This window comes from Pinus tabuliformis, chromosome 1_1 (assembly GCF_031772625.1).
Source record: "Pinus tabuliformis cultivar Carrire ecotype Pingquan chromosome 1_1, CPIR1, whole genome shotgun sequence".
Classification (NCBI taxonomy): Eukaryota; Viridiplantae; Streptophyta; class Pinopsida; order Pinales; family Pinaceae; genus Pinus; species Pinus tabuliformis.
Genome location: NC_142297.1, coordinates 126,838,577 through 126,860,459, shown reverse-complemented (window position 1 = coordinate 126,860,459; position 21,883 = coordinate 126,838,577). Strand labels below are relative to the sequence as shown.

The following is a 21,883-nucleotide window of genomic DNA, read 5'->3' as shown; positions in this document are numbered from 1 at the left end:
CAGGAGGGAAGTAGAGAGACTTAGCAGGAGTCGAACAGAGGACTTCCAGTGGGGAAGTAGAGAGACTTGGAGGAGTCGACAGAGAAGAGTAGAGAGATGGCCATGAATGGGCTGAGGGATCAGGATAAGCTAGACGGGGTGTCCAACTTTGACATCTGGAAGGCCAGGATCCTGTCTGTTCTGTGTGCCATGAGTGCACACGCACCACTTGAGCAGAAGTGGGGAGACATCAAGTTGTAGTCAGGCGGACTATAGGCAATGAGGGGCAGGATCCTCGAGGTACCCAGCCTCTTGGATTAGACCTTGCTACGGGAGCCCCGAAGAGGAGTAGCAGGACTAGCTGATGTGGGTAGAGATGGATGCGGATGGAGCAGCAGAGAGAGCTACAGTGCAGGAGTCCCGAGACAGCGCTAGGCTAGCAGGCTACAACAGTGCGAGAGGCACAGGAGTGTTGCACCAGTGCAGGATGGCACAGAGGGGTGCAATGATGCGAGATGCAGGGAGTTGTTGCAACAGCGCAGAGTCACAGAGAGCACTTGTTAGGAACAGAGGGAGCTTTAGCATCAGGAGGGTCTCTAGCCCAACAGAGAGGTCAGAGTTGGGAGATCAGTTATTTACTTCTTAGTAACTAAGTTGCAGTGCAGTAGTGGGCAGCGCGATGCAGCATGATGAGAGGAGTTGCAGTGCAGAGGCAGTGCTGGGAGAAAGGACCAGCAACAACATGGATGCAGAGGGAGTTGTCATACAGATGCAGCAGTGGCAGTGGCAGAACCATGGGCAGCAGTACAGGATATAGCAATGAAGAGGATGGTGGGCAGTGGGCCTAGCATTAGCACAGGGACCGATGTCAGATGATCAAAGTAATACTCAGTGAGGAGTATTGTTAGAGCACAGTCCTCGTTAAGAGGGAGTGTTGATTTCGGGTAGCATCGGATGTGCTCTAGCCATGAAATTTGGTGGAGAGGTTGGGGCACATGAGATCTCCAATACCCAGAAAGGGTTTGGGCAGATTCTAAACAGTTCAGGAGATATTAAAATAACTAATATTTTTAATGGAATCCCTAAGTCTAAACTTAGGGAAATTAAAATATTAATGTGGATTAATATGAAACTGTGTTAGAATGGTCCAAAAGACATGGATCAAGCCAGATCTAATCTTAGTCGTTGGTCAGGGACTTAATCTCGGCTGTTGATATGTCAACAAGAAAAGTATAAGAGGAGGCTTGAGGGTCACTTGGAGAATACACCAGAGTGATCAGACATTCTATTCTCTAGAGCGGGGTTTGCTAAGAGAGATAGAATCAGTGATCGGAGTTGCAGCTGAGGGGCATTGAGTACAGAGAGACAAAGAGGCAGAGATAGTGCCAGAAGAGCAGTAAGTAGCCAGAGAAGCTAATGCAGGGCTAGCGTTGGGCAGAGAGAGGCTGACGCAGTCCAGAAAGGTAGACGTTGGGGTTTTTGTGGCAGATTGGAGCTGAGGAGCTGTCGGAAGGTTTATTTGGGGTTTCAGCGGGGACATCTATCTTAGACTGAGAGGTACTACTGCCAAGGAAATTCTTTGTTGGGTAAGCCGGATTTGGCACCCATATTGTACTCTGAAATTGCTTAATAAGAAAACCCTCAAATAGCTGCACCGGTTTTCCCGCATTGGGTTTTTCCGGGGACATTGGTCCAAAAATAACAGTGTCATTTGGTGTGATTGTTTCTTTTTCCTTCAGTTGTTGATCTATAATATGATGAGCATTCACTAGTGTTTATTTTCAGTGTTTACATTGTAAATAACTTGTTAAGTAACGAAACAAGTAGGTAGGAATAAATCAGATAAAGTGCATGGAGGGTTTCTAACTGATAGACTTAGAAACTTCAACATGGTATCAGAGCATGGTTACAGATCACAGGAGAACTAAGGACATCATCTGAGCGGAGGAATAGCAGCAAAAAATAGTTGTCCCGAGTGATAGAAGTTGTTTCTAGCAGAGCAGCAATAGGGGAAGGGTGATGCAGTGCCTGCATCATCAAGGGTGAGCCAGGAAGAGGCAGCACAAAGGCTAAGGGAGACTCACGCAGAAGCTAGGAGGGTTGACACAGTTGGCTTAAGAGGTCGAGTTGCTGGTGCCGGGATTGCGCAAAGCCTAGGAGCTCTCACCTTTAGGTTGTTGGGGTTTAGGATGCTGTGGAAAACTTGCAGAGTGGAGCTGGTGCAATATTGTAGTCAGAACAGTACCTAACAAGGCAAGGCCAAGGTAGAGGAAGTTGCTGCCGAGGCAGATTTTTAGCCAAGGAATCCAGATTAGTGTTGCAGTTGCACAAACGATAGAAGAGGGGAAACTTGACGATTGGTAGAAGGATTTCTAGAAGGGAAATCAGGACTCAGAGGGAGTCCAGAAGAGAACTTCCAGATGGGAAGTAGAGAGACTCAGCAGGAGTCGAACCGATAAATTCCAGATAGGAAGTAGACTCAGCGGGAGTCAAACAGAGAACTTCCAAACGGGAGGTAGACTCAATAGGAGTCAAACAGTGAACTTCCACGCGGGAAGTAGACTCAGCAGGAGTCGAACAGAGAACTTCCAGATGGGAGGTAGACTCAGTAGGAGTCGAACAGAGAACTTCCAGACGGGAGGTAGACTCAGTAGGAGTCGAACAGAGGACTTCCAAGAGGGAAGTAGAGAGACTCAGTAGGAGTCGAATAGAGGACTGCCAGGAGGGAAGTAGAGAGGCTCAGCAGGAGTCGAACCAAGAACTTCCAGATGGGAAGTAGACTTAGCAGGAGTTGAACAAAGAACTTCCAGACGGGAGGTAGACTCAGTAGGAGTCAATAAGAGAACTACCAGGCGGGAAGTAGACTCGGCAGGAGTCAAACAGAGAACTTCTAGACGGGAGGTAGACTCAGTAGGAGTCGAACATAGGACTTCTAGGGGGGAAGTAGAGAGATTTAGAAGGAGTCGAACAGAGGACTTCCAGGACGGAAGTAGAGAGACTCAGTAGGAGTCGAACAGAGGTCTTCCAGGAGGGAAGTAGAGAGACTCGGACGAGTCGACAGAGAAGAGCAGAGAGATGGCCATGAATAGGTTGAGGGATCAGGACAGGTTGGATAGGGTGTCCAACTTTGACAGCTAGAAGGCCAGGATCTTGTCTGTTCTGTGTGCCATGAGTGCACACACACCACTTGAGCAGAAGTGGAGAGACATCGAGTTGTAGTTAGGCAGACTACAGGCGATGAGGGGCAGGATCCTCGAGGTACCCAGCCTCTTAGATTAGACCTTGCTACGGGAGCCCCGAAGAGTAGCAGGATTGGCTGATGTGGGTAGAGATGGATGCGGATGGAGCAGCAGAGAGAGCTACAGTGTAGGAGTCCCGAGACAGCGCTAGGCTAGCAGGCTGTAGCAGTGCGAGATATTAGAATATTTCTATTTAGTATTTAATGCTCATTCTATTAGCTGTTTCTATTTTTATTCTTTTAGCAGTTTCTTAGATGAAACTGATTGTTCCTATATTCTACATAGAAACCTGATGTTTCTATTATTGTAAATATCTCTGTATTATCATTGAGTTGTTGGCTCATTCCTGATTAATTGATTTGATATTCTTTTACATGCGTGTTTCGCACTGTTTTATGGTATCAGAGCACAGGGATTTTTTTTTTCGAAATAATTTTTCACAGTTTGAAAAATTCAGTAGTTCATTTCGAAATTGCTCTCAGGGTCTGTAGATTTCTTGATCAGCTATCCTCTTCATTCCTTTCTAAGGTCGAGCCCTCTGTAAGCCAGGTAGCCTTCACTGAGTCTTAGCCTCGGCTTTGCTCACTGTGATAAAAGCTTACAGTCGTCAATCTCGATACAGAAAGGGATTCTTCTCCTGCATTATCATTTTATGAGGAATTAACTGTGTGGCGGTGCTCGGAATCGTGAAATTGTCTTATTAAAATCCGGCATTTTTGAAATTAGCAGTCGACTTGTCGGTTGAAGTTTATCTGTTTTGAAGTGGCCCGTGAATCCTCAGCCACTGCTGGTGCCTCCACGTAGGAACGAACTGCGGACCTGCAACCTTCGTTTTCAACTGCGCGTTGCTGGTGTGAGACAAAACGCTGATAAAAACCCTCTTTAAGATCTGTGCAAGTTACAGTGAGAAACATGGTAACGGCATAAAGATTTTCACACTCCAGGGTCTCAAACTTATACTGTCTGTGGTCGTTTCTTTCTATTGCTATTCTTCGGGTTCGAGTTTTGATGGTGAATTAAAACCGGAAGCGGTAGCGGAAATCAAAGATTAATTCGTTTTTTGTTCGCTCAAGTATTTCCGCCCTCATATTCGACAGAACCACGTTACGGCACTTTCCAGCGGCACGGGTATTCTCGTCAACTCCTTCCAGCGACACGGGTATTCTCGTCAACTCCTTCCAGCGGCACGGGTATCCTCTTCAACACTTTCCAGCGGCACGGGTATCCTTGTCAACACCTTCCACGTCACTTATAATTTATAATTTGACGCCCTCCGCAGAGTATAAGTTATGGCATTACTTTCCACGGACATTTTCCAGATTACGTTGGACGCCAGATTACGGCCGTTTCAGTTTTGGTTTCATTTCAACGTTGGATGTGTTTTTCATTGATGAATTAAAGTTCCATTTTTTTATTACTGTGGAGGACCGTCCCAGAACAGCGTGGACAGTAAGTGACGGCATTTGTTTTCATTAAAGCGGTGGGATCAAAACAGCGTGGACAGCATCAGTCTAAGTATTTTTTTTTCCTTCACATCAGCTGTAATCTTATAAAGATACAGGTGACCTCTTGTCCGGTGTATTGATCTGGTACAGATCTGAGTTAATTTTTTGTGCAAGCCTATTTCTTTCAAAACAGAATTTGTTAAGGTGTGGTACAGTCATCCTGAAAGAGGAATTTTAAGCAGGCAGCTACATTTTTTTGTGTCAGATTTCTGTATTGTCTTTAGGAAAATGGCCACGCTCACCAATCTGATGTTAGAAGGAAATCAACGCTTTAATGGCAGCAACTATAACATTTGGAAACAAAGAATGCTGACCATTTTTTAATACAGGCGTCTTGATCAGCTCATTTTGGGCAAAGAGTCCCGTCCCGGTACAGCTGGTACCGATCAAGATAAATTTGATGATCGAAATCAAGAGGCTGTTATGCTTCTCAAGCTCTCTGTCGCTGATGACCAGTTACCACAGATTCCTTCTGGCAAGACCGCTGCTGAAATCTGGCAACAGTTGAAAGAATTGCACGAGACATCTGACAAAAGCAGAGCTTTTTTTCTCAAAAATCAGTTGTTCTCCATCATGATGGAGGAACATATGTCTTTACAGGAACATCTCAACAGAATTAAAGACATTCGAGATCAGCTCGAAGCCATTGGGCGGACCATGGAGGAAGAAGATATGGTAGTTATTACTCTGAAAAGTCTACCGAAATCTTATGAACACTTCATAGAAACTCTCAACATTACGACCACAAATGTTGATCTGAAGTTTCCAGATTTATGTACCAAACTTCTGCAGCAGGATCGGTGGAAACAGCAGTTTGGTAGTGGTGCTTCATCAGTACCCTCGGAAAATGCATTTGCTGCAAAATACCAGTCCTCTCAGTCTTTTCAGCAGAAAGGCTCTTCTCAGTTTTTTGATCCTGCTAGGAAGAAAAGTGTGCAGTGTAATTACTGTCACAGGTTCGGTCACATGAAGAAAGATTGCCGACAGAGGATTGCTTCTGAACAGAAGAAACAGGGAGGGCCACATCAGACAGCAAATGTTGCAGAACATTCTGAGCAGACAGATTCTGCCTTTTACGCCTTTATGGCTAAAAGGTCTTCAGAACAAGTTCCTTCCTCTGCATGGTACATTGATTCTGGTGCATCACGTCACTTTTCTCACAGGCGTGACTGGTTTATGGACTTCTCACCTTTTAGTGATTCCGTGGTATTTGGTGGAGGTGAAAAGTACACTGTAGCTGGCAGGGGTACAGTTCAAATTCAGTCTGGTGGACGCACACTCATATTTCTGAATGTATACTATGTTCCTGGTATGGAGATTAATCTGCTATCTATCAGCCAGATTATGAGGAATTCTCCTCAGCTTGATGTTGTGTTCAGTGCACACAAGTGCTCCATCATTGACAGGGAGACCAGTCTAACAGTTGCTGTTGGCCTAGAGGACCATGGTCTATACAGGTTACTTGACACCGGTGACTCTCCAGAAGTGGCTCTAGCAGCACGTGTCTCTCCCATCAGCACTCTATGGCATCAGCGATATGGGCATTTAAATATGCAGTATCTCTCTCAGCTCTCTCGGGAGGGACTTGTGTCAGGATTACCTGATATTCAGACTCAGCAGTTGGGGATATGCAGCGCCTGTCAAGCGGGAAAGCAACATCAGTCTTCATTCACAAATGGAGAATCTTGGCGAGCATCTCAGGTACTTCAGTTACTTCATGCTGATATTTGTGGTCCTATGAATACACCTTCTATCACTGCTTGCAAATATTTTTTACTTATTGTAGATGACTTCAGTAGAAAGATGTGGGTGTATTTTTTAAAAAATAAATCTGATGCTCTTAGTACCTTTCAGAAGTTTAAAACCTTAGTTGAAAAAGAATCTGGTTATAATATCATGACCCTTGGGACCGACAATGGGGGGGAATTTTGTTCCTCAGCTTTTGCCAACTTCTGTGATATCCATGGCATCAAACGTCAATTAACCACTCCTTACACTCCCCAGCAGAACAGTGTTGTAGAGCGTCGCAACCGCACGGTTGTTGAAATGGCTCGTTCCATGTTACAACACAGGAGTGTTCCAAACAAATTCTGGGCTGAAGCAGTATTTACTGCTGTTTACCTTCTTAACCGATCACCTACTCAGGCTGTTAAAGGGAAGACTCCTGAAGAAGTTTGGTCTGGTCGTAAGCCTAAGATCAATCACCTCAAAGTATTTGGCTCAGTTGCATATGTTTGGATTCCACCTGCTAAGCGCTCTAAGTTGGATTCCAAAAGCCAGAAACTCATGATGACAGGTTACAGTGATCATCACAAGGCCTATAGGCTGATAGATATAACCACTGGTCGTCTTAGCTTCAATAGAGATGTAGTATTTGATGAAGACAGAGGATTCTTTCAGTCTTCTTCTTCTGAGCAGTGTTCTGAGGATCAGCCTCACAGTGTTCTTCTTCCGGTCGGTCCACCTAATGGGAGGGATGATGTAGCATCAGTATTTGATAATACCCTATCTGAGCTTCCTCCAGCAACTAACCCTCCCCTTGCTGCCCCTATTGCTCTTGAGTCTTCTCCACCTTCTCCTGATATTGGTTCCTCTACTCCTGATATTGGTTCTTCTACTCTTCGGCCTAAATGGTGGGCTAAAACCATTGGTGATCTCCGGGATGATGAGCTCCTTGAAGGTAGGACTTCTAGACATAAGAACAGACAACAGTCTACAGTCAATTTTGCTCTTATGGCTAACCTACACAGTATTTTTGAGCCTCAAACCTATTCAGAGGCTAAGGGTACATCTGAGTGGGAACAGGCTATGGAAGCCGAATTCCAGAGTCTTCAGAAGAATCACACCTGGACACTCTCTGATCTTCCTGCCGGAAAAAAGACCATAGGCTGCAAATGGGTGTATAAAGTGAAATACAAAGCTGATGGAACCATAGACAAGTATAAAGCTCGTCTTGTGGCTCGAGGGTTATCACAGAAGGAAGGCATCGACTATGAGGAGACTTTTGCTCCTACAGCCAAGATGAGTACCATAAGGCTTGTCCTTGCCCTAGCAGCTCAGTTTAATTGGAAAGTTCATCAGATGGATATAAAGAGTGCTTTCCTAAATGGTGATCTTCAAGAAGAAGTCTACATGACGCAGCCTCCAAGATTCAAAGTTGCTGGTCAAGAACAGAAAGTGTGTCGGTTAGCTAAAGCAATCTATGGATTGAAACAAGCTCCTCGGGCTTGGTACATGAAAATTGATCAGTATCTGACAGATCAGGGTTTTCAGCGGAGCCCATCTGATGCAAACTTGTATATCAAGCATACTGGTAATGATATCTTGTTTGTGGTTGTCTATGTGGATGACCTTATCATTACTGGCAGCTCTGCACATTTGATCCATGGGATCAAACAAGATCTATGTAGCACTTTTGAGATGACAGACTTGGGACTTCTTCATTACTGTCTGGGGGTTGAAGTTTGGCAGACTGAAAATCAGATCTTTCTCTCTCAGTCCAAGTATGCCAAAAATCTTGTGGAAAGGTTCAGAATGCAGGACTGCAAACCGACCACGACTCCTATGGAACCAGGACTCAAACTTTCAGCACAGTCATCCTCTCCCCTTGTGGATGAAACTTTATTCAGGAAATTAGTGGGCAGTCTCATCTATCTTACTGCTACCAGACCTGACATCAGTTTTGCAGTAAGCTACATTTCCCGCTTCATGTCAGCTCCTAAAGCTGATCATTGGACAGCAGCAAAGCGGGTGCTACGCTATGTACGTGGTACTTCTGATTATGGCCTCTTATATACTGGCAGTTCCAATCCTATTCTCAGTGGCTACACTAACTCTGACTGGGCAGGTTCGGTTGATGACCGTAAATCTACAGCTGGGTATGTGTTTAGTCTAGGATCTGGTGCTGTTACTTGGACTAGTAAGAAGCAACAGGCAGTGGCTCTCTCCTCAACAGAAGCCGAGTATCGGGGAGCAGTTAAGGCATCCTGTGAGGCAGTTTGGCTTCGACGTATGCTTGCAGATATGCATGTTTTCCAGACAGGGCCTACTTCTTTGTTTTGTGATAATCAGGGAGTGCTCAAACTTGCCAAGAATCCAGTCTTTCATGAACGAACAAAGCATGTGGAAACTCATTGCCACTACATTCGCCAGCTGGTTGAAGACGGCTCAGTTCAGTTGCAATATGTTCCCACAACAGAGCAGCCCGCCGACATTTTCACCAAGCCTCTTGGCCCTGATAAATTTGTAAAATTCCGAGGGTCTATTGGTGTTGTAAATAGATTGAGCATTAAGGGAGGGTATTAGAATATTTCTATTTAGTATTTAATGCTCATTCTATTAGCTGTTTCTATTTTTATTCTTTTAGCAGTTTCTTAGATGAAACTGATTGTTCCTATATTCTACATAGAAACCTGATGTTTCTATTATTGTAAATATCTCTGTATTATCATTGAGCTGTTGGCTCATTCCTGATTAATTGATTTGATATTCTTTTACATGCGTGTTTCGCACTGTTTTACGAGAGGCACGAGAGTGTTGCACGAGTGCAGGATGGCACAGAGAGGGGTGCAATGGTGCGAGATGCAGGGAGTTGTTGCAGCAGCGCAAAGGTCAGAGAGGGAGCATTTGTCAGCGGCAGAGGGAGCTTCAGCATCAGGAGGGTCTCTAGCCCAACAGAGAGGTCAGAGTTGGGAGATTAGTTACTTACTTCTCAGTAACTGAGTTGCAGTGCAACAATGGGCAGCGCGATGCAGCATGATGAGAGGAGTTGCACTGTGGATGCAGTGCTAGGAGAAAGGACCAGCAACAGAACGGATGTAGTGCTGGGAGAAAGGACCAACAATAGCACAAATGCAAAGGGAGTTGTCATACAGATGCAACAGTGGCAGTGGCAGAACCATGGGCAGCAATACTGGATACAGGAATGAAGAGGATGGTGGGCAGCAAGCCTAGCATCAGCACAGGGACCGATGTCGAATGATCAGAATAATACTCAGTGAGGAGTATTGCTAGAGCACAGTCCTCGCTAGGAGGGAGTGTTGATTTTGGGTAGCATCAGATGTGCTCTAGCCACGAAATTTGGTGGAGAGGTTGGGGCACATGAAATCTCCAGTACCGAGATAGGCTTTGGGCAGATTCTAAACAGTTCAGGAGATATTAAAATAATTAATATTTTTAATGGAATCCCTAAGTCTGAACTTAGGGAAATTAAAATATTAATGTGGATTAATATGAAACTGTGTTAGAATGGTCCAATATACATGGATCAAGCCAGATTTAATCTTAGCCATTGATTAGGGACTTAATCTCGGCCGTTGATATGTCAACGTGAAAAGTATAAGAGGAGGCTTGAGGGTCACTTGGAGAACACACCAGAGTGATCAGTCATTCTATTCTCTAGAGCGGGGTTTGCTAAGAGAGATAGAATCAGTGATTGGAGTTGCAACTGAGGGGCATTGAGTACAGAGAGACAGAGAGGCAGAGATAGTGCCGAAAGAGCAGCAAGTAGCCAGAAAGGCTAACGCAAGGCCAGCGCTAGGCAGAGAGAGGCTGACGCTAGGGTTTCTAGGGCAGATTGGAGCTGAGGAGCTGTCAGAAGGTTTATCCAGGGTTTCAACTGGGACATCTGTCTCAGACTCAGAGGTACTACTACCAAGGAAATTCTCTGTTGGGTAAGCTGGATTTGGCACCCAAATTGTACTCTGAAATTGCTTAATAAGAAAACCCTCAGATCGCTGCACTGGTTTTCCCGCATTGGGTTTTTCCGAGGACATTGGTCCAAAAATAACGATGTCATTTGGTGTGATTGATTCTGTTTCCTTCAGTTGTTGATTTGTAATATGTTGATCATGCACTAGTGTTTATTTTCAGTATTTACATTGTAAATAACTTGTTAAGTAACGAAACAAGAAGGTAGGAATAAATCAAATAAAGTGCATGGAGGGTTTCTAACTGGTAGACTTAGAAACTTCAATAGTTCAATGACTAGATGGAATTGAATCGTTGATAGAGGCAATGTTGCAGATCGGGATTCGAAGAACTGGGCAGATACAAGGTACGGCCGAGGGGATTTGTGTAGTCAACTACATCAGTCAGGTGGTCAGAGTATATTGTTGAGGGTAGATTGGTTATCGATGGATTGACACCAAGCCCTAGTTTTGTACTCTTGTACTAGTGGATGTATGAGGGCCATTATCCCTAGTACAGGAGCCCTAGACTATTGTATTATTCAGGTTGATTAATATAACGAAGTTGGGTTATTGTAAAAAAATTGTAAAAGGTTGTCTATATTTTGTGCACTAGTAGATTTATTGTTGTTTATATTCCATTCTGCAAAGTAGTTTTGTTGTGATCTTTGGTTTGGTAGCGTCAGTGATTTAAGATTTTATCACAAACACCAGGATCATGGAAAAACAACACTTATTGGAGCATCTCTCTTAAAACTACAAGTATAAGTTCTATTTATCTTGCAAGGCTTTCTATTGCTCATATCTCAATATTATATTTAATCTCTTGCAATATTGTCTCTAACGCTTGTCTTGCAGCATTGTTATTCTTGTAACTTGAAAGATCATCTCATTTGCAAGTACCATAATTTATCGTTGAGCATTATCTAAAGGCATTGGTCTCTCATATTTTATCTTGCTAGATGTCTTGTTAATTTCACTGAATCTATTATGTTATTATTAACATGCTCAAAAACTTTCAGACTTGCTAAATTAATCTCTAATATAAATTCAAGTTATATCGAATGGTAATTGCCTTGCCTATTATCTCTTAGGCCTTGTTATTCTTAACAAGTTTTCCTTTAGGAGAAAGCTTAAACGGAGAGTATTGGGAATAGGTGACAGCCCCTTCTATGAGAATTGTGCCTTGAATGCATATAACCACCATCTCTCTTTGTTCAGAGATAGTTACCACCTTATTAGTCAGTTTCTGTTTTATAGTGTTTTTTTATTTCATTTACTAATAGAAGTTGGGTTTTCACCATCTTATTTTAATCTCTACTAAATTTCTCTGTGTCCGATTTTACTTTCCTGCATTTCATTTCATTCCTTGTACAGTCCAGATCAAGAAACCACAATGCTATGAGAGTTGTTATGAAGAATATTGCACTAAGGCCAAGGTCACATACAGATTCAATAGACTCTAACCATGTAGATTGACATTGGTGTACCTTGACATGGCTGAACTGGCCCATACACCAGTGATCACCCCTACAAATGTAGGCTCCTATAAAACCATGAGTCCTCAAGAGAGTTCACCAGAAATCCCTCCAATCCGGTTAGGGATGAGAGCGCTTAGGTGAAGCTTTCAAGTGATTGGGCATGGTCCAACCAAACAACTGAATACAAACTCAAACTGACAAGACGCGGGTCTAGGATGCCTAATACAAGGCCTCACATGGTTTTTACGTGACTTCTGACTTGTGACCTTGGGCATACAATGGTGATGAATGCTGCACTGGAAAAATATGTGTCCCAGCTAACAAGAGGGGCAATAGTCCCAGTATAGTCCTTGCTTGAGTTGGTTTGTGCAGTGTACAAACATAGAAAACTGTCATCTTAAAATTTGGGTACACATTGGATGGTTTTTGCATTCAGAGGTCTATTGCATGGTGCAGCATCTCTGGGCCCAACTATTGTTAAATATTATATAATATTATGTAGAAATTTGTTTTTCATGCATGGTAAAGGGATATGCCATAGTTATCATTTGTAGGTTGCATTTACAAAGTGAATTTACAGAAGTGGTTTTGGTCTGTGTAAGCATGTAGTGATATGATTTTGCACAGTTAATGAATAAGAATGGTGCATTTCTTTTTCAGTGGAATACAGTGTATTATTTCATCATTTTTTTATGTTAAGAAAAATAGATATTGATATTATCTTATCATGCGATGCAATGTTTGTTTCTTATCAGTGGATGCATTTTCAGGTTGATATGGAAATACTAGCAGATGGATATGAAGGAGATATCATTGGAGAATCTACACCTGATGTTATTGTTAGTGAGTTTGTATGTATCTTTGGATAACTTTTGAACTAATCTGGAGAGCAGTTCATTTGATTATTAACCTTGATATTCCATAAATTCACCCTTGTAGGGAAGTTTAGATATTTGAGAGAAAGGTCTATGTTTGAAACTCTAAAAATCATGCTGAAATGCAAAAAAGTTAGAAATTTTATTATTTTTTTGCAGATGAAGGGTGAGAAGCAGCTGATCGACAAACTTTTGCAAACAGAGATCAATCTCTTTCGAGCTATTAGAGATGGGAGTGCTCTAATGCAACATATGGAGGACTTTTACTATATTACATTGCTGGAGGTCTCTCTCTCTCTCTCTCTCTCTCTCTCTCTCTCTCAAGAAAACATAATCCATTTAAGGGTTGTCAAATAAAGTTGGAACTAAAATTCTAGATTATTAAGAAATGAAAAATATCATTATTAAGATTGGGTAATTTTTTGAAATAGCATTTTGTGTCCCTAGAGATGACATTTTTTATCATCCAAGTAAATGTATTGTCTTAGAAATAGACCCATGATTTTATTGTAAAGTTGTATGTCTAAGTCTTATGATATAATATTTGTAAAAAGGTCGTTCATGAGAAATAAGGTTTAAAGTGGACTATTAGGATTATTTGAGTTAAATAACATCTTGTTACCCATCATAACCTCTTCCCTAGTGCTACTAAAACTGAAATAAAATCAGAATACTCTGTTGGATCCAAACAATGGGAATCCTTGATCAAGAAAGCATTCTTAGACAAAAACTGATAGTGTACCTCATCACTCCACATAGAATGAAAGGGAGACATATAGTTGGCCTCATGGTCAAAAATAGGCTTACAACTATATTTGCTAAAGGATAACAAACCTAACATCCTTGAGCAGTGCCATATCCCAAGGAATGCAGAACAAATTAGAGAAGCAGTTGTCTCCAAGCAAGGTAGAATGCTAGTGAATCCTGCCCTAAACAACACTAAAGGTTGATCCTCAAGATAATTCCAGCAACATTTGGCAAACAAACTCAAAAAATATGCTTCATAGTCTTCAAGAGATGGCAAACAGGACAAAGGCCATCAAAAAGTTCACTCTTAGCAAGGTTGTTGTTGACCACATTTTTTCAACATTCCAAGGAAGCAGAGTACAAAGAAGTGGAGCAAATTTTTTAAGGATCAAAGTCATCAGCCAGCACCATTGTATCATTGTAAACCCAATTTCTGCAAGTTGTATTGTAAATGATGCTAGTATCACCGTTTATGTTAAACACACATGGGCAGCAAGAGAAATATGAATGATAAATCATGAGAGTACAATTTTTATTAACAATTGATTTACATTTATAGTACATTGTTGTGACCGTTGGGTTTCACATCCCAAGGTCTCTTGGACTCCTTTTGTCCATTCGGCTTTCACACTAACCCATTGAGGATTAGGTGTCCAACATTCCCCCCCTTAATCCGAAGGGTTATGTATGAGTCCAAGAAGAGAGCTGTAATACAAAATGTGCAAAAATGCATGGCAGCACTAGGCTGAATGTGCTCTCTGAAATGTTGGTATAAAGGGTGGTGGTTTAAGGATGACCACCAACACTGGAACGCTTAGTGCAGTTCCCAAAACTCTTCCAAAACTGGCAAGAAACTAAAGTTTTCTGCTAGAGGAAGTGCTCCTATTGTTTTGAAGAGAGAAACCTTCAACCATGAAAGGGAGGTCTCACCCCACATAAAAGGGAGAACTTCAACTTGAAAAGGGAAGTCTCAACCTGTGATGGTTTAAGGATGACCAACAACTCTGGAATGCTTAATGCAATTCCTGGAACTCTTCCAAAACTGGCAAGAAGCTGAAGTCTTCTGCTAGAGGAAGTGTTCTCAATTTTGTTCCTGGAATTCTTCCGAAACTAGCAAGAAGTTGAAGTCTTCTGCTAGAGGAAGTATCCCAGATTACCAACTGAAGGCATGTTCAGGGGCATCTTTGTTGCTGGCTACAACTCTGAAACTGGTGTGGCAAGTTGTGGCTCAGGCTCGCTTGAGGAGACTTTGAAGCTTGTAGATGACCATCATTTCCCCCCCTGTCAGATACAAGGTGATATGATAGAGAAAACTTAACTGCAAGACTGTTCAATATTCTGGAACAAGTTCTGACATGTGTTTGGAATATCTTCTTGGCTGTTGATGCCCATTGCCAAGAAGCGATCCATCCAAGATGAATCTTTGTTCTTGCAGGATGTTTGTTTTTGAAGCATCTGTTTCAAGAATGACTGGTTTTATGACAGTGCTCACATGGATGAAGATCAAAACAGTGATCTTTCAAATGGCCAACTCGGTCACAGTGTTGGCATTTCACAATATGTTGGTGTTGTTGTTGTGGAAGAGGGGCAGGATTTGGAACAGCTGAAGCTGAACTGTCATGAGGAGCAGGTGAACTGTCATGAATGAATCTAGCACTCTGAAACTGAATGGGCTTGGAGTAGTCTGGAATATGAAAGGACAAGTCCTTGTCATATCCAAGACCAGTTCTGTGCTTGTTGTGGACAAGTTGTTCCCAAGGTCTGATAACGGGCTTGGGAATCACAGACTGAGTTTTTGCATCTGCATGTACAACTGCTGCTTTATGGGGTACTAAATCTGAATGAACTGTAACATTATTGTCTTGCTATTTATGGGAGTCTGTTTCAATCTTCTGAACAGAAACAGGTTCAGAATGATGACTCCACTGCTGTAATTCTTCTTGCTGTAGCTTTGTCTCAAGCTGCAAAAACTCAATATTCTCTTGTACATTATACAAACAGGTTCTAATGTCAACCAAAGGAGCTTTGCTTATTCTTACTGTACCATGATCAGAGGAATGTATCAGAGTTTTTAAGAACTCTAATATTTCAGTAATTCGAGGCATATTCTCCATTGTCAAAATTACACCCCTTTAAAAAACTGATTACAACTATGACCCAATGAGTAAAAGTAACACCCACTCACAGTACAAAGACACAGAAAAATCCTTTGTAAATGTGCAGCAAATGAATCAAGGAATCAATGCATATATATGTAGACATAAACTATAATGAGTTTTAAATACAGTTCCACAAATGGGGCAGCAGCAACTGCAAACTTTCTTGGATCCTTCAAATACTCCTTCACTAAATGATGGCTATCAAAACTTCAATTATAACACAATTTTCTGATCTTGCCACTTTCTGGCAATGAAGATAAGCAATGAGAGTAAATTCCAGCAAGGACTTTCAGACCCAGAGTGCTGCTCCAACACTTGCTCAGGTCATAGGCATTGGAATGAGTCTCTAGCATGCTGAAACAACAGTGATAGACCTCCTTACATGTCCAAATACTTAGCAAACTGTACAGTGCTGGTCCTCTGGCTTATATTAGTCAACAGTACAGTGTTTCGTGGCCCCCACAATGTCAGAATAAACTCCACGCAGAAGGGTATCACAACTACGTTCAGCAGAGGTGGTGCATTCCTTGTTGTTGGTTCATGTAAATATATAATATGCTGGACAAATACTTGTGGAAGAACTTCAAAATTTTAATTTGATATCAACTTTAGACCCAGTAAGCATAAATAACAAGTGTAGCAACCACAAACTTCTTCACTCTTCGCAGAAAACAAACTTCTCTTGTGGCAATGATATTAAAGCTCTCGGTCGCTTTGCCTTCAGTATAAGATGAGAAATTCCACCAAAAATCATTAAAAAAACTTTGATAGCCAATGCACCACATGATAGCACTGGCTCTCGCAGGTCGTGGCATCATTATACACACCCCGTAGCATCACCGAAAAATGCAGTGAATCGTTGTCTGCAACCTTGTCACATCGTGCAGTGTATCAATTAAAGGTGGCCCTGGTTAGCGTTCAACCAACGTACAACATTCACCATTGAAACGTACGCACCAAACTCCTTTTTTCGGCCCAAAAAACACTTGTTAAACACAGAATCCAACACATACACACCATTTCTTTTCAAAAAAATCAGTGTACATATGCATTCATCAGACACCATTCCATCGACCAGCAAAAAACTTCAACGTGCATGATATTAATGGATTTGAGCAATTAAATAAAGGGACTGACCAAACACCATCAACATCTGAATACAGTCAATGCATAGCAGTACCACCGAAGCCTTTGAAGCCAGAACTAAGCAGTGAATCGAAAAACTCCGCTGCAAACACTATGTTCTTCGCTCTAATCACTCCATACGCTAATACTCTCCACCGAAAATCTTAGAACTAGTAAACACCGAAGCAACGTCTGTTCTAACATTAACTTCACTTTCGTAGGTTTCATCGCCGCAGTTGCAGGTCTATGTGATTAACGCGATGATGGCAACAAGAGGAGGGGTTCTGTTGAATGAGAACGTGAATCGCCGAAGGACTGCCTTTCTCTTCTACTCAGGATCTTGCAAAACCCTCCTCAAAATTGCAAGCGTCGATTTTGTTATAAAAGACGGGTAGGATGGACATGTTATAGAGAAGTACATCGCTTGGCTCGGCCACTTCACCATATCCAGCAAGGCAGCCCATTACAAAGCGCTTATTGCAGGCCTTCAACACGCTTCATGGCACCGCATCAAACACATCGTTGCCCAAGGACATTGTTCGATTGTTTCCAAGTTGGTGAATGAATATTGCCGGGACGATCACCCACTGAAGGGGTACAGGGACAGAGTCCGGGAACTAAGGATCTTGAATGTGAGATACAGCTAAGGATGGCCGAGTGATCTCAGGTGCTAGACTCAAGTTCTAGTCGTCGATTGAGGGCGTTATGCCTGTGGGAAATCGATTGGCATGGGTGGCAGCGTACCAGTCGAAGGAGCATTGCAGAGAGCAGCGTTTTGTATGCAGGTGGAGTAGCTACAGGAGTAGCGTAGCAGAAGGGAACAGGCCAGTGAAAAATGTTATGTCTATAACTGACAGGATCAACAGAGAAATTAATGGCAAGCAGGTTTTGCAGAGTTGACAGGTTTTAAAAATACCCAGGCCTCTATTTTCAGATAGCTGGAATGTGTGTTACACTCAGAATCGCAGAATCGACAGTTATATGAATGTAGAGAGGACGTTTCCGAGTTGTGAACTGTTTCTGACCCGTTCAAAGAGAACGATTAGTTCTAAATGTCATAACTGACGGCTAAGAATAGTAGAGTGAACAGGTAGAGGCATAAGCGAGGTACAGATGGTGATAATTTAGGCTAGATGTCCGGATCATCAAAGTCGAGGTATACATTTCAAAAGAGGTAGCATTTGAATGCCGAGCTATATGTTACAAAGGAGAATGATTGCACAACAGTAAATGACACATGATGCCAAAAAAGTTACAGAGGAGAAGATCTCAGACTTCAATCTCAATGAGCAATATGAATTTATCCTAACAAATGATCACAAACCCACAAGCTTCATTAAGACATAGAAGCGTTGGTTTACGCAGGCCACAAAAACAAGTGGCTTACACAATATTGAGAAGGTTATGAACGAACCAGCTTTGATACCATGTTAAACACACATGGGCAACAAGAGAAATATGAATGATAAATCATGAGAGTACAATTTTTATTAACAATTGATATACATTTATAGTACATTGTTGTGACCGTTGGGTTTCACATCCCAAGGTCTCTTGGACTCCTTTTGTCCATTCGGCTTCCACACTAACCCATTGAGGATTAGGTGTCCAACAGTTTATTTATGTAACAACACCTAGGTAAGCCTCTGATTTTGGCAAAAGATTTCATCCTAGGAAGATTTTTAACCTCACCGAATTATGTGTGTTTCTAACACGGATAATCGGCAGAGTTTTTCTTCCAGCTTAAACCCCAAAGCTAGGGTGGAATTCGTTGACATGGTCTTATTAGGTGAGTCTTAGTGTTATATTGAGTCTTTTCTAAATGTGTGTTTGGGAATAATTTAAACACATTTGGCTAAATTATTTGATTACAAACACACTTGGTCTATACTAGATCATATTGTGTTGCAGAATTGGGTAAATTATTGAGGGTACGAGCCTAAAACGTGTTTTCCCCTTTCAAGGGTTGATGTTGTAATATTTTGATGTAAAAAATATTTTAGTGCATGGTCCCTTATATTTAGACACCATGGCTAGAATATTTGAGGATGGAAAAAATTATTAATCCCCTCTAGTGTCAATTAATTAATTTTTCTGGCTAAATTAAATTAAAATCCTAATCCAGAAAATTAATTAATTTTGAGTCAAAAATTAATTATAGAGAAATCAATTTCTCTTCAAATGGAAAATAATGAAAAATTCGTGAGTCAAAGAAAATTCAATTTTTGGAGGTCCCTCGCCAAGGGAAAAATGGATATTTTAATAAAATTTGAGCCCTTGGACCTTGGTGGTTAAATCAAAATCAAATTTTTGAAGAAATTAATTCAAATATTAATTTTTTGATTAATTAAAATTGGGTTTTAAAAAAAAAATCGATTTTTCCTGAAAATTAAAAATTTGACAGTGGAGATTAAAAGGTGATCAAGCTATTTTCAACGATCAAGATTGTTTTGATAAAGATCAAGCCAACTAGCCATTATTTTCTACTTGGAGGGGTTTCTCTATATAAAGAAGTTATTGAGCTTCTATTTGATATCTTTGGATGATGTAATTCTTGAATGTTGGTATTGAGCTGCTGCTTCGCTGAGAACGTTATTTATCATAATAGAAAGACTTTGGGGTTCATTTCATGGTGTTCTTCTTTCGTTGGTCGGTGGTATGTGTTAGCTATGTGTGATCCTATATTGTGTTGAATATTTTCAATAAATTGTTATTTCATTTGTTGGTGATAAGACCATTCTATTGATACATGCTATCTTAGGTGATCTGATTCACTATATGATCTAACAGTTTATATTTGAGTAACCGATGAAGGATAAAACAATGAATAGATATGAATGATCCAAATAATCTCTCTCTCGGAAGAGCTTGAAGGATGGAGCTTGCTTGCTTTCTAAGCAAGGTACAATGTCTTCTAGGGGAAGGAAGGGAGGCTTTGAGGGTTCGATTTATGGGATATGACTTGTGAAGGAGTTTCCCAATCCTAAAATCCTTGTTGAAATTGGTATCCCGGATAGTTCTTGAAAATTTGTCTTTTCAAAGGAACGAGACCACACGGGACCAAGTCGACCCAGTCTATGTGAAAATTCCTACACTAAAAGAACCCCTACTGCAGCAAATATGAATCTACTTCACCCACCTGATTTTTAATATACATTAACCAAGTTATTCTTCTGAATACTGAAGTAAATTACTTCTGCAACCTACACTAATTAAATATTTGATCTCATGAAACAGAAAACAGAGCAAAGAACAAGATACATAGGACACACTTATTTTTGGACACAATAGTCCTCGGAAAAACCCAATGCGGGAAAACCGGTGCAGCAGCTCTAAGGGTTTTATTATTATGCAAGAGAAATATCTAAATACAAATCTAGGATGCTCATTTAGCAATCATTTACAGAGAAAACACTGGTGGAAAATCTGAGTGAGTTTTACCTCACTTCACCTGACAGAATTCCGGTTGATCCGGCACAAGACTAGCTGTCCCCAGCTATTTTTGCGTTGGCTCTGCGTCAGCCTTGCGTCACCTTCTTTGCCCTCTGTGTCGGCTATTCCAGCAGTTCCCAGCAGTTTTGGTTGTTCCAGCAGTTCTGGATTCTACGTGACAGGCAACTTTTCTACGTCAGCTCTCCCGACTACTGCATCAACTATGCCGAAGAAGAAGTGGAACTAGAAGAATATTCATAGGAAAACCAAATTAATTTGTTTGGGGAGATAGAAATTGATCATATATTTTTTAATAAAGAAGAGCAAGATCAATTTATGCTTTCATAACCAGAAACAATTCCATTAGTACTAAAGAATACAAACAAGGTTATCAGAATGTCATAATGGAAGTGCATAGGCAATATAACCTCAAGAGTGGAAAAACTGTCGATACTCCGAAGAAAATCTTTGATACTCCTTCCAATAAGATCACTGATAATCAACCAAAGAAAACTCAAATTGATATCCCTTCTTCCAGTCAAGCTAAAGATGTTCCTTCCTCTAGTCAATCCAAAGAAAATACTCAAAAAGAAAACCTGAAAAAACAGGATCAAAACATCAAGGAAATAGAGAAGCCACAAACCTCTTTCAGCATAGAAAATGAATTGGCTAAAGTTAAAATTTCAATCCCCCTCACTAAACTAATGAATAAGAATGCATACAGGACACAAGTAATGAAAGCCTTAAAAGGAAGGAGAAGGAACAAATACTTTAAACCTCACTGATGACAAGCCTGAACTGTTGTTTGGTCCAGAGGTAGAAGGTAAACCCCAAGATGGAAATGTTCCCCCTTTCTATGTCAATCTCAATATCCTTGATAAAATTCTTCACAATGCCATGCTCAACTCTGGTGCCTCACACAATTTAATGCCCCGAGCCATAATGGAGAAATTGAATCTTGACATTACTAGGTCATATAAAGACTTGTATTCTTTTGATTCCAACAAGGTAAGGTGCCTTGGTCTCATTAAAGACCTATGTGTCACCCTAGCTCAAATTCCTGCTAGAAGCATAGTCATGGATATCGTAGTGGCATACATACCCCCAAAGTATGGAATGCTACTTTCTAGATCATGGGGGGCAACGCTGTAAGGTACCCTACAAATGGATATGAGTTATGCTACCGTACCTGTTTTTGGTCAACCTAGGAGACTTTATAGAGAAACCCTAATGAAATACATGGTTAGCAGTCAAGATGGACCAAACAACCATCCCTTATATTCAGTCCATTTAGACCTAGACTCTTTTATATTTTACAATGATGGAGGTATAGAAGGAAAACTCCCTAACCTAGAAACTGATTTGTTTGAGATGGAAGAAAACAAAACAAACATTGTAAAACTGGATAAAGAAAATGAGCCTTTATGGAACATGGATTTTGATGGGGCTGTAAGCAAGGAAGGATCAAGAGCAAGTGTGTGGGTTTTCAATTCACAAACTAGAAAAGTCGAAGGACATTCATATAAACTGAATTTTCAATGTAGCAATAATATAGTTGAGTATGAAGCCTTAATCCTAGGATTGCAGCTTTTGAAAAAATTAGGTGCTAAAATAATTTCAGTTCATGGAGATTCTGAACTCATAATTAAACAAA

At 41.2% G+C, this 21,883-nt stretch overlaps 1 protein-coding gene across 3 annotated transcripts in view; it reads left to right on the top strand.

The window, feature by feature from the left end:
* Positions 1–21,883, top strand: part of LOC149211970 (putative triglyceride lipase) — a 532,620-nt gene that overhangs the window by 497,427 nt on the left and 13,310 nt on the right. For all 3 annotated transcript variants that reach the window (XM_089391636.1, XM_089391634.1, XM_089391635.1), the window contains 2 exons: positions 12,662–12,742; positions 12,926–13,051. In XM_089391636.1, the coding sequence (XP_089247762.1) occupies positions 12,662–12,742; positions 12,926–13,051 (207 nt within the window). The remainder of the gene's footprint in view (positions 1–12,661; positions 12,743–12,925; positions 13,052–21,883) is intronic.